At 33.5% G+C, this 13,879-nt stretch overlaps 1 protein-coding gene across 1 annotated transcript in view; it reads left to right on the forward strand.

Annotated features, from left to right (window-relative positions):
- LOC148942569 (double-stranded RNA-specific editase Adar-like) overlaps positions 1-13,879 on the forward strand; it is an 85,463-nt gene that overhangs the window by 35,235 nt on the left and 36,349 nt on the right. The window contains exons 3-4 of the mRNA XM_089102306.1: positions 4,413-4,573; positions 9,475-9,591. Coding sequence (XP_088958432.1) covers positions 4,413-4,573; positions 9,475-9,591 — 278 coding nt within the window. The remainder of the gene's footprint in view (positions 1-4,412; positions 4,574-9,474; positions 9,592-13,879) is intronic.

Genomic DNA, 13,879 nt, shown 5'->3' on the forward strand with positions numbered 1-13,879 from the left:
TGAGTGAGGACAAGGAGCCTTTTGTTACTCACAAAATCATCCAATAGAATCCCCTCAATTGGATTGAGTTGTTTTGTCTGACAGGCATCTATTATGCTCAGGATGGAGGATTGGGGGTCTTGTCTCAACTGCTTAGAGCATAATCAGCTCACAGATGACTTATTTACCAGCGTATTTGTGCACCTAGAAATGTTGGACTTCTTCAAACAACATTGAGCCCTCTGACAACAGAAGAAGCTTTTGCAATTTGGCTACTGAGTTCAGCATCCATAGAGTCATCATTCAAAATCACAGAGTCAAGATTAGTGACAACTTCAACATGAGCTCCAGAAACTGAAATGGAGTCTGGAGGCATAACTGGACCTGGTTGTTCCACTACCTAATTACTTAAGACCAACTTTGTAACTCATTCATGCAGGATGTTGAAAACATCTTTTAGCTCTTTTGTAGAACTGGCAACAAGTTTAATGTCTTCTGCAAAGTTAGTATTAGTCAGTACAATCTCCAAATTGGTGGCCAAAAGGCAAGCAATTGGTCACTTGAGCTATGAAATAAATAGTTCCAGTGTTGCATTACATCTTTGTTGTATGCCAGTTTTAGTAGTAAATAATGAGCTCTTGGTCTCCTTGTATAGCTTTTCAAACAATAAACAACATTTGGCCTGGAATCTGGCAAAGTTGAGTATTAGCCATAAGGATTTCTGTTCAATAGAGTCAAATGCTTTTTGAAATACGCAAAGGCTATACAAGCTTCCCTTCTGGCTTCTCTTGTCTTTTCTGTCAACTACTGCACTGTAAAGATATGTTCAACAGTGGATCTCTCGGGCATAAACCTGGCTTGTTGGATTTGCCTCTTTCTGTGCAGGGTACACCTGCAGCAGTCCAGTATAGTCATTACAAAGAGCTTCCTGGGTACTGAGAGAAAAGTAATCCCTCTGTAGGTGAAGTATATGCTCTTGCATCTATTCATTTTCTGTAGAGGTGAGATTATGCCTGAACGCCAGTCCTTTGGGGCCCATTCTGTGTGTCACACTGTAGAGAAAAGCTTCTGAAACCAAAGCAACATCACTGGTCTTGCATTACTCATGATCTTAGCTGACATTCTAAATATTCCTGCAGCTCTATTGTCCTTAAAACACTTTGTTGCTGATTGGATTTCTGCTAGCATGAAGGGAGTTTTACTTTCATTTGTTGGGGGCCCATCTACATACACAACTGATCCAATCAAAGAAGCTTTATCCCCTGTAAAATCCTCCTGTCATTTGCCTCTTTTTCTAGAAAGAACTTCTTTCTCTCTGAATCAGCCTGTTGTGAATAGTGTTGAGGCTTATATTGGTCAACATACATCATTTAGTATAAAATGAAACGTATATATTTATATTTTATACATCTATATTTTATACATCTATATTTATACATCTATATTTATATATATACATCTATATTTATGCATCTATATTTATATTTTATATATTTATATTTTATACATCTATATTTATACATCTATATCTATATTTATATATATACATCTATATTTATGCATTTATATTTTATATATTTATATTTTATACATCTATATTTTATACATCTATATTTATACATCTATATTTATATTTTATATATTTATATTTTATACATCAGAAATAAAAAGATATAACATGTACAGAACTGGCAGAGGAAAGCAAGGGAAATTGGGCATGGGTTTATTTATTTATTTATTAGTACCAAAATATGGTAAGCTTTATCAAGCTTGTTGCACTAAACAATTATAAAAAAGTCTATGACAATGTTGACAATATAATACAGGCATACAATTCTATGAAAAGTAACACACTCTGAAAACATAATAACTGAAACATGGGCTACAGTAGCATGTTTAACCCTAAAAAAGATTGTAATTTCAGGAAACTCATGGTTTGAATTTGAGAACTGTGATCTTGTTCCCAGTTTCAGAAACTGGTCCACCAGTCTTGAATTTGATTTGTAAGTCTTATAAAGTTAGATTTTTTAGGGGGGGGGTAATAAATCACAAGCCAAAAGAAATAATGAATGCACAGTTCAAATTTATTAGTTAAATTCAAACTGCAAGTCTTAAAAATAAGATTTTTGGGAGAAAACACACTTCTAAAGATTTTGCTAAAAAAATTGCAATTAACAGCCTACATGGTATTGAAATGAATATATGTTCATGGAAAATGACTAAACTTTTAATCTGTAAATTATTCAGTTAGACCCAGAGGATAACACCATGAATTGTAACCATCTTAGCAGCATTCTGCAACCACTTGCCTGAGCAAATTTTTTTCTGGATAGAAACATTCTATCTGTGAATAGATTTGGCCTCCTAAAAAAATCGTCAGAAATATTGTCTCATGATTTTAATGAATTTATGACACTTGATGAAAATGAAACTGGCATGTTGTTTCAAAGTATGATAGCTGGTGTTTTCAGGAAAACTTTTTTTTTTTACAAAATTGGATAATAAATGAGGAATTTAGGAGGTATGAAAGTGTAGGTAAGTCTTAATAGGGAATTCACTTCATCAAAACTATATATATATATATATATATATATATATATATATATATATATATATATATATATATATATATATATATATATATATATATATATATATATATATATATATATATATATATATATATATATATATATATATATATATATATATATATATATAGAATATAAGTAAAAACAAGGGGTGCAAAACCAATTGGGCTTTGTATAACATATATATTAGATTGATCTAAGTTATAAGTGCATAATGAAAAATTTCAGTGAGTTGATTAGAACATTTTTATTTAGACAAAAATATATATACAATTTTAATAACAGTTTGGCTTATAGCATACTTCAATCCCTCCACTTAAACAATACTAAAACTAAAGCTGCCTCAAGCTAGCTTATCAAAAAATAGAACTATTGCCCTGCAGGTTTAAATTTTAAGTATTTTTTCAGCTTCCTTTGAAACAAACATTTATCTGAATGCTCCAACATTTTGTCTTGGTAGAACACGCTAGCTTCGAAAATGAACTTTTTAGAAATAAAATATCTTTGAATACTGATACAACTTTAAATTATGTATTCAACAACCTAAGTAAAATATATGTATCTCATAAATTTTTAGGTATAATTTTATTTTCAAAACAAAAGCACTGATTTTTGTTATTGACTGTGAGGTATAGTTGCAGTTTTTGCTCTGCTACCATGGCCCATGCATCACAGTTGCTTCAGCATTTTATGGGGACTTAGCACCTAATTTCTACTGATGTTTTATCACTTCCTGGCAGTCTGCTCTTCTATAATTTGGGAGCTGCTAGCATCATTTTAGTCAGCTGATAATTTTTCTGTTCATGATTTAAAGGCTTTGGAACATAGTTGTGGATTTTTTATATAGTTGTGATTTTTATATAGATTTTTTCATAGTTGTGGATAGCATTAATTTTTTGTTATTGACTTTGAGGTACAGTTGCATTTTTTTTGCTCTGCTACTGTTACCCATGGGTCACATTTGCTTCAGCATTTTATGGGGACTTGGCACCTAATTTCTGCTGACTTTTTATCACTTCTTGGCAGTCTGATCTTCTATAATTTGGGAGCTGCTAGCATCATTCCAGTTGGCTGATAATTTTTCTGTTATGGTTTAAAGGCTCTGGAACGTAGTTGTTGATTTTTTATATATTTGTGATTTTTTGTTTAGATTTTTTCATATATATGGATAGCACTGATTTTTTGTTATTGACTGTGAGATATAGTTGCATTTTTGCTCTGCTACTATGGCCCATGGGTCACAGTAGCTTCAGCATTTTATGGGGACTTGGCACCCAATTTCTGCTGACTTTTATCACTTCCTGGTAGTCTGCTCTTCTATAATTTGGGAGCTACTAGCATCATTTCAGTCAGCTGATAATTTTTCTGTTATGGCTTAAAGACTCTGGAAAGTAGCTATGGGTTCAAGAGATAAATTGGAGACTTTGTTTTAAGGGCTAGATCTGTTGATAAGACAGCCTTATGGCATAACTCATGTCTTATTTAACAGTAAGACCTGTAATTGTGATCATTCAGTTGTATTTTTGACTGTCTTCTTGTTTCTGTTCTGGCCTGTTTTGTTTACAGTGCGTCCTGGTGATGGTTTTGTTATTGATTTTATAAGTTGCTCTGGAGAAGTGTATTTGTATTTTCAATAAAAGAATACATATGTTTTTATGAATAATATTTGATAGATAACATTGTGAGGTAGTTCTTTGAATCTTTTGATTACCAATATTAATTTACCAAGACTCTATTTTGTTAACAGGATGAGTTTTCCAGCCACTTCCCATAAAAGCAGCACTAAAGGAACTGGATATAGCATTTGAGGATTCCTTGTTTTTAAGGTATCTTTTCTTGTAGATAAGCTTCGAAGTTCAGATGAATCCGATATTTCTGCTAAGAAACGACCAAGTCCTCCTATTACACCTTTGAGCTTATTTAATCAGTTGTATGGTAATCCAAAATTTAATGCAACTGCTGAGGGGCCACCACACATGCTGGAACATACAGTTTCATTCCAGGTATGAAGTTGACATATTTTTTAGTATTGTTTAGGGGAGTTTAATCTAAATTGTTTCCTTAAAAACTCCTGCCACTTGTTTAACTGTTACAAAGATTTTAGTATAAATGGGTAAATTAATTGTCCTTGGTATTCAAATAAGATATATTTATTTATTAAAATAAATTTCCTGCATTGGCCTGTAAAAGTTTGTAACATCTTGCTGTTGTTTGTTTTACTTGAAAATGAACAAGGGAAACTAAGGTTGTACAATGGAATTTTAGTATACAGTCTTTAGATGGTTATTATATATAAAAATGGTGTTTATAATTAAAAAAAAATATACTAGGCCATGGCAATAAACAAAACAGTAACAAATAATAAATAAACGAACATCTTAAAAATAATGGTAATTAAAATCCTTGATAGAGTGACTAGCATATGGACAGAAAAGAACTTCAGAAATGGATTCTACAAGGAGTGAAATAAAAAACAAAAGAAAATTAAACATAAAAAAAATTAACTGCTAAAAGTTAAAAGAATGCAGAATGTAAAATTAAACCAAAGACACATAAATAATCTTAAATGAAAAACATGAAATAAACAATTTAAACTGTTATTAAACCCTTCACACACAATTTGTTTCCCAACAAAAAAAATCTGAAATCTTGTTGGGTTAATGATGCATAGTTAAAATACATGTGGTAAAAGTTTCTAGCAGAACCTGTGATGGCACATTTTTTTTGCAGTATTTTCAATCAAGGACAGTGTGCTTCACTTGATCAAAATTTGTATTTATTTTTATGCTAATTTTATTTATATAAGTTTTGTTATGTTTATTTATACCCATAAAAGGTTACAAGCCTTAGAAAATTTGCCTGATTTTCGAAAAAAGGGGAAAGAGCCCTAAAATTCATAAAATCTTAATGAAAAATACACCATCAGATTTAGCGTATCAGAGAACCGTATTGTAGAAATTTCAAGCTCCTATCTGCAAAAATGTAGAATTTTATACTTTTTGCCTGAAGCAAGATAATGGATGCGTTTTTTTCTTTTTTTTCTTTTTTTTGGTGATTATATTGACCCATGGGCCTAGAAAATCGAGAGAGGGCTCATTCTAACATAAGTCAAAAGGTCTAATGCCCTTTTTAAGTGACCACAAAAATTGGAGAGCAACTTCCATGTCATTTTTCCCAAAATCGTCTTATCAAATTTCTGAGATTGCCAAAATTTGTCCATTGTCTACATATAGTATTTGTATAGCATTAGTATTTTGAAAAGTACACATACATTTATCGGGTGAGGAGGGGAGGACAATTTTTTTGCCGGGAGTAGTTTGCATGGGGAGGGAATTTTCTAGGGGGTGAGCTTTTCAGGGGAAATTGTATACTGGGGGAATTTGCCAGAATTCCTATGTGAAATTTCTTTACATGTCTTGCTTTCTTTTTAGTGAATCAATTTTACGCGTGGAGCTGTTAAGGGTAATTTTATGTGGTAAATATTCACCAGGATTGAATTGTCCAGACGATATTTCCGTGGGAAGGGGATTTTTCTCTTAAGGTCGAGCCAGATTTCCTGACGTTATTTAAAAAACGGCCAGAAATTAAATAAAAAAAAACAAGTTTTTTCAACTGAAAGTAAGGAGCAATATTAAAATTAAAACCGAATAGAAACGATTAGGTATACAAGCGGGATTTCCCCCTTCTTAACACCTCGCTCTTTACACTAAAGTTTTTTTTTCCAATTCTATAAAAATGACGCCTGAAACACAAGGGTCATTTAATTAGGACAATAAGTAACTTTTTTTTAAAATGTCGAAAAACTTCAGCATAAACAGCGAGGTGTTGAGGAGGGGGCAATCCCCCTCTTATACGTAATAATTTCTGTTCGTTTTAAGTTTTAATATTGCTTCTTACTTTCAGTTGAAAAAACTTGTTTATTTTATTTATTTCAATAAAAACATACATCAATGCATATAGACGCGTTATCTGATTAATGACCCACAGTTGTAAGGCCTGTTGGGGAAGTCTTTACATGTACAGCGGTGCATTTTTTTTTCTTTTTACGTAGTCGATCAGCTTTTTCTGCCCTTTTTTTATTTGCGCTTTTGAGCGGCTTTAAAGGCTGTATTTAAATGCATAAGAAAGTGTATGGACTTGTTTGCATCTTACCTTAGGCAAGAAGGTCCCGCTGGACTCCTATGTCAAGGTTGTATTATTGTACTTATTGCATAGAGCTAAGAAATGTTTTGATGCTGTTTTTCTCTTTTGCTTCAACACGTAAGTAAGTGATACTAACACTACTACTACTTAAATAATTTCTGAGACCACACTGGCTAATCGTGATAAAATATAAAATGGCAAAGAAAGGAAGAAAACTAGGACAATTAACAGCCAACTGAAAAAATTGAAAAATTATGCAAATATTTCGGTCAAGTCCTCCGCTTGACCGTCCTCAGTGCAGAATAAAACTGATAAAAATATAAAAAATCAAAACACAAAACTAAACACAAATCTTTGGTTTTTTATATTTTTATCAGTTTTATTCTGCACTGAGGACGGTCAAGCGGAGGTCTTGACCGAAATATTTGCGTAATTTTGTCAATTTTTTCACTGGCTGTTAATTGTCCTCGTTTTCTTCCTTTCTTCGTGATTTTATGTTTTATATTACTACTACTAACAACTCACTGCAACACCATGCCGCCTGGGGCCAACACATTTCCTTTTTACACCCTCCCAAGAACTTTCAATTTCCTTTAAATCTTTTCTTAGGACCTCTTCTCACCCCATTAGGGAACGACTTCCTTTTTGTTTGGTCCTAGATGGTTGGTTGAAAAGGATGATCCTTGGCAATCTGTCATCCTTCATCTGCACAACGTGTCTTATCCATCACAACCTTTCTTTCATTCTAGCTCTAAAAAGTGGGATATAACCACATTCTTATACAGTTTACTGTTTGAAATATGGTCAATTGCTATCCGAATGGGTACCCAAAATAATTTGTAGACAATTCCTCTGGAAAACATCTAGCAAATTCTCCTCCGTCTTTGGAAGTGAACAAGTTTAAAACCATGCTTGACCACTGTCCTCACGGTAGCTTCCAATATTCTTATCTTGGCTTGCAGATTTATATTCCTATTATTTCAAACTTCTTTAATTATGAAAAAATAGACCCTGGGCCGGTTATTCTAATTTTAACATTTTCAATGCATTCACCATCATTGCTAGGCTAATAATACCACCCTGGTAAATGAAGCTGCCCACTTGATTGATCTTCTCGTAATTCCATATCACCTCTTCACCTTCGTTTGTTTTCAGTCTAAGCAGCTCAATCTTCTTAACATTCATTTTCAAACTTATTTTTGCCCCCTAAATTCTCAAAAAAAAATAAAAAAAACATTCAGTTTGCATACATTTTCAACTAGGACACTCAAATCATCAGCATAATCTAAGTCTATATAAGTTTTACTTTCCCATTTGATACCATGCTCTCTCATAGCCTTCCCCGTATTCTTTTGGACCCAGTCCATCAAAATGATTATATAAATGGAGATATATACTAAGTCGGTTCTTATAGATAATCTTTTTAATGCTGTCTCTAATTCTTCCAAAATAAATCTTCCTTCACTTCCAAAGTGTTATAAACTTATCATTCTTCCCTGTATTGTTTCCTGCAAATTTACCACAGTTTACCACATTCTCAAAATGTTCTGCCCATTTCTATTTATCTCTTTCCTTATCACTGTTTGAGTACTTGTTCCTACCCAATTGAGACAGGTCCAGATTGACTATTCCCTCCCAATTTTTTAACATGCAAGTATAATGTTTACTATTACATTATCTGGCTATATCTTCCAAATCTTGAGTAATTTTGTCCATGTTCTCCACTTCACACCTCATTAATTCTTGTTTCAATGTGTTCTCTACTTTATTAGTGTATGATCTTTGTGCAATTCTCAAATTCTTTTTTGTGCAAACGCCTCCTCTTTTCTGCTTAAAGCGTTTTTGCTAATAATCCTAGCTGTGCTTCTAACTTTCCTCCCTAAGACACCATCTGCTTCTTCGCAAACTATTTTCGTAAATTTTTCCATCCATCTTCTTTATTGTTGAATTTTACTCTCCTCTTTAATATTCAACTCTTCCTGAAAGTTTCTCTCACATTCCAATCCTGTACTTGATCAACTTTTTAACTTCCCAGAAGGTAGTTAATTTTCCTGAATTTTAGCTTTAGGTTAGCCCTTGTCACTCATAGATGATGATCTTTACTTTTAACATCAACAATGGCACCCCTATATACCACAGTATCTTGTATACTCCAAAATCTCTTTAGTATGATATTTTTCATTTAGTTCTCGCAAAAACAGTTGTTGGTAAGTAGTCCTTCATAGAAGTATTGAGATTTGGACATGAACGAAAATCAAAAGTAGCACTGAAATTTACCCGAATTATTCTTTCCTTGTTAAAAGTGATTTAATGGCACAATCAAAACAGGTATGCTTAATATTTCCTAAAAAAAAAATCAGTTTTTAAACGCGATGGTTATTTGTCTCTCCAGAATTTTTCTAGATTCCTTGCTCTGTATTAGCCCAAAAAATTAGTTGATGTTATATAGGACTGTAATCTCAGTTCTTCTCCCTCAGTTCTTTATATATGATATAAAATGATGGGATTATAAATCAATCAAAAACAATTAAATCGCTACTAAAAACAAATAAAAATGCTACGTTGAATCTCTTTGAGACTCAGGCTGTGGGGAGTTGAGAGCAGCTCGACAATTAAGTTGGGCTCTTCCAGAGTCTATTATTTTGTGCTCTTTCAGAAGTGTCAGTATTGCCGGACCATTTTAATGCCACTTTGATAATATTTATGTGCAAGCTACGGCGATTTCGAAACCTCCTTATTGATAAATAATTTTTCGTTGCAGTTTTGGGGAAAGGAGTTTAGTTCGACTGCACCTACCAAGAAAAAGGCTTCTCAAGATGTGGCATTTCAGGCCCTGAAATATATCGCTAGTAAAGATGTTGAGGGTGCTGAAACTGAAGTAAGTATTTCTAAGAGATATTAAGTATTCATATGGCTTATATCATAGTTCTCTCATCCACCTCTTGTATGTAGATAAACATCAACTTGTTAGGAACGGGGAAACAATTACTTGTTACTCACAGATATATATATATATATATATATATATATATATATATATATATATATATATATATATATATATATATATATATATATATATATATATATATATATATATATATATATATATATATATATATATATATATATATATATATATATATATATATATATATATATATATATATATATATATATATATATATATATATATATATATAAAATAATATATATATATATATATATATATATATATATATGCTTGTAACCCTTATTTTTTTCTAATATCTTATGAGCTTAATTTCAAGAATTTTTTTGGCTTGCATGATTTGAAGCAACCTGGAAAATGGAGTGAAGAAGGAATCTTCACTAAATTTCGCCCAAATGTCACATGTAATGTGTCTATGCTAGGACTGTGATGTCTTCTAATTTTTTTTAGTGTATGTTCTGTGATGTAGCCTACAATTTAGTTATATATGTATTGTAAAATTAAAAATCGTATAAACACAATGGAAAATTATATCCCTTAACTAAAGCATTGGTTTGATTGAAAATTAAATAAGCTTTGAGAAAGTAACTTATTTTAATCTATCAATTTATTTTGAAGCATTATTGCATGAAAATTATGACCTGCGCCACAGGTGCACAATATCAAGGAATGCTTTTCTGTAAGGTTTCTCAGATTCAACATGTTGAAAGTGGAATTTCTACTGTAAGAACTGTCTCTGAGTACAATGAATTAGATTTTAGATATTGAACAGCAATAATCAAGGCCGTCTCTGGAAGTTTCTACTCGTTTGGGAACGCCAAAATCTCTCTTAACAAGAAACACATGAAACTGTTTTTAGCCGCTGATGATAAAGAAACAGAAGAAGAAAAAGAAAAATTTCAGAATAAAAAACCGGTACCTACTCGGGTTTTCCAATAATCTTAAAAATAAGTTGATAAATTATAAAAACTGTCATACTTATTTACGAAATTGTTTCGGGGGAGGGGGGTAGAATTTGAAAAGAAATGTAGCTAAAAGGAAATCAGTGAAAAATATTAAATGTCATGGGGAAATCTAGAAATTTGGGGATGCTGTGGGGTCTAAGGCTCCCATTTCCTTCTCCCCAACTCCGCCATTAGTGTCAAATTTAATCAAAACCCTATGTTGTATGTTCCCTTGAAGCTTCTTCGGGGAAGCAATGATGCAAAAATGGATTCATAGGCCTTGCAATTGCTGGACGCTATAAACCAATCATAATTGGTTAAAAGTCTCCATGTAGTAAAAGAACTTCTCTATTGAACACTTCCCTTGGAGAAGATTCTTCAGCCGATCGACAACCACTAGCGAACCTGCAAATATCGTCCTTTCGAAACAGATTGATGTTTTTGAAAACATTGCTGCTACTTCCACTTTTATTTTCGATATAGCGTACCGTTTTGCCAGCACTTTTGGGTTCGAGATGACCTGTCCAAGACGACAATGTGGGAGGAGTTTGCATCTGGATGACCCTGATCGGCTTTATCTTTATAGAACCCCTGTTTATTTCTCTTCTAGAGTGCTTGATATCAGAGCTAAAAAAAAACATCTTGAGCTTTGCTGCAGTTATCATAAATTTGTGAAATGTTCACAAATAGAAATTGTTGAAAATATTGCTGCTACTTTCACTTCTATTTTCGATACAGCTTACCGTTTTGCCATCACTTTTGGACTCGAGATGGCCTGTTCAAGATGACAATGTGGGAGGAGTTTTCATCTGGATGACCCTGATCGGCTTAATCTCTATAGAACCCCTGTTTATTTCTCTTCTAGACTGCTTGATATCAGAGCTAAAAAAAAAGCATCTTGAGCTATGCTGCAGTTATCATTAATTTGTGAAATGTTCACAAATAGAAATTGTTGAAAATATTGCTGCTACTTTCACTTCTATTTTCGATACAGCTTACCGTTTTGCCAGCACTTTCGGACTCGAGATGGCCTATTCAAGATGACAATGTGGGAGGAGTTTGCATCTGGATGACCCTGATCGGCTTTATCTCTATAGTATCCCTGTTTATTTCTCATCTAGACTACTTGATATCAGAGCTAAAAAACATCTTGAGCTATGCTGCAGTTATCATAAATTTGTGAAATGTTCACAAATGGAAATTGTTGATTTTATTGCTGCTACTTTCACTTCTATTTTCGATACAGCTTACCGTTTTGCCAGCACTTTTGGACTCGAGATGACCTGTCCAAGATGACATTATAGAAGGAGTTTACATCTGGACGACCCTGATCGTCTTTATCTCCATAGAACCCCTGTTTATTTCTCTTCTAGACCACTTCATATCAAAGCAAAAAAAAGAGTATCTTGAACTATACTGTAAAATTCAGTTGAACCTTCTAAGATTGTTTCTATCCTTACCGTTTTTTTGGTATTAACCCCTTAAAAAGGTCCAAGAAGATGCAGCGGTATGTCTTTGTGGACATGACCTTGTTCACAGGGAATATATTATTAATCTCAGGCTTGAATTGTTCTGAATAAAGAACGATCCTGATCTTACTGACGAACGGTCCTGATCTAACATTGTTAAGAACAGTCCTGATCATACTGAGGAACGGTCCTGATATAATGTTCTGAAGACCCGTCGTGATCTTACTGATGAACGGTCCTGGTCTAACATTCTGAAGAACGGTCCTGATCTTACTTGAAAGGTAGACGGAATCTATAGAAAGATAGGATTTAGTATTTCAGGCTCTAATGCTGCCGCAAAGTTAGACATATTCTATAGGAATATATTATTTCGATCCCCCCATACCCCTGAATAGAATCCTGGATTTGGCCTTGCTCCTGATAATTGAGAACAACCGACTGTTTGGCATTTCTGATTATTGATCTGTATTGATGCTCATTGTCGCACTCCCTTCATTAGAGAAGAGATGTTTGCCGATAAAAGATTCAGCAATACTTGGAATGGAAAAGTGGTTTCATGCTTGAATTTCAGGCACTAATCTTACTCGAAAGTTAGGTAAAGGACTTCAAGGTTTTTTTTTATATCCTCCTTCGCCTCCCCTATATTGAATAATGTACGAGATACTAACCTGCTTCTGACCATAGAACAGAACAATCTGGTATTTTTGCTTGTTAGTAGCCTATATAAAGAACCTTGACCAATAGAACATAACTACTCGCAGAAGGAAAAATACTGGGGGGGGGTATTTCCTAATCCCAGGATTTGATCATAAGAAGTCCTAAAGTCTTGATAATTGCAGAAAATTTGGGCCTGAAAGTGAATGTGTTCGGTATCAGGCTTAGGCGCCCAGAAAAATGCTCCCACTCTAAAGTTTGGACGTTTTTTGGCTTGTAACTTCTAGTTTCTTGCGAACTTCAGAAAGACCATCCTGTCTAAGGGCGTCTTAAAATATTTTTTTCAAGGGCTTATACTCAGGGCTGCTATCTGTAGCACAAAAGTGCTATTTTAGCACTTTCACTGTGTGTGGTACTGTAGCACGTGTAGTCAATTTTTGACTTTAGCACCAAAAATTGCTGTGTATAACGCAAATATGGGCAATTGTGGCACTTTAGGAACTGACAGTGGTGACAACCCTGCTTATACTAGCCCAAGCAGTTAAAAAAATTACATATTACAATGAAACTAGGTGTAAAAATGTTTTTTGTGCTCAAGTTCGATATGAAAGGCTAAGCATTGTTGCCCATGCGAACGCCAATAGTTAGGAGGACAAGGGATTGTGACACAAAGTAAAATAATTCATTGAGTTTGCGCCAAACAGTGGGACGTTTTCCTCGAACGGTGTAAAATAAGAGTTTTTGACAGAAACTATAAACAAATATGAATTTTTGAAAAGTCCTTTCTACCCATTAAGATAAATTTAACTTTTTGCCTTTTTGTGCTCTTGTTTCTTATGAAGGGTAACCATTATTGTCCAAATGAATCCCATTTGAGGAGGGGGGTGATCAGGAGCTATGTCATAAAGTAAAAGATTCATCAAACATGCGCAGAAGAACAGAACGCTCTCTAGAAACTGTATGAAATGTAGGTTTTCCCGAATTGCTTTTGTGAAATATGGCTGCTTGGAAGTCTTTTCTGGTCATTAAGGGGAATTGAGCGTTTGAAAAGTTACAAATAACTACCTCCATGTGTTTAAAATTTTTCTATCTATTGGGTGTTGCGTTTTCTTTATCGATACGCCATGA

Source organism: Artemia sp. Qi Xiang Cuo, chromosome 16 (assembly GCF_049724085.1).
Source record: "Artemia sp. Qi Xiang Cuo chromosome 16, ASM4972408v1, whole genome shotgun sequence".
Taxonomy (NCBI): Eukaryota; Metazoa; Arthropoda; class Branchiopoda; order Anostraca; family Artemiidae; genus Artemia; species Artemia sp. Qi Xiang Cuo.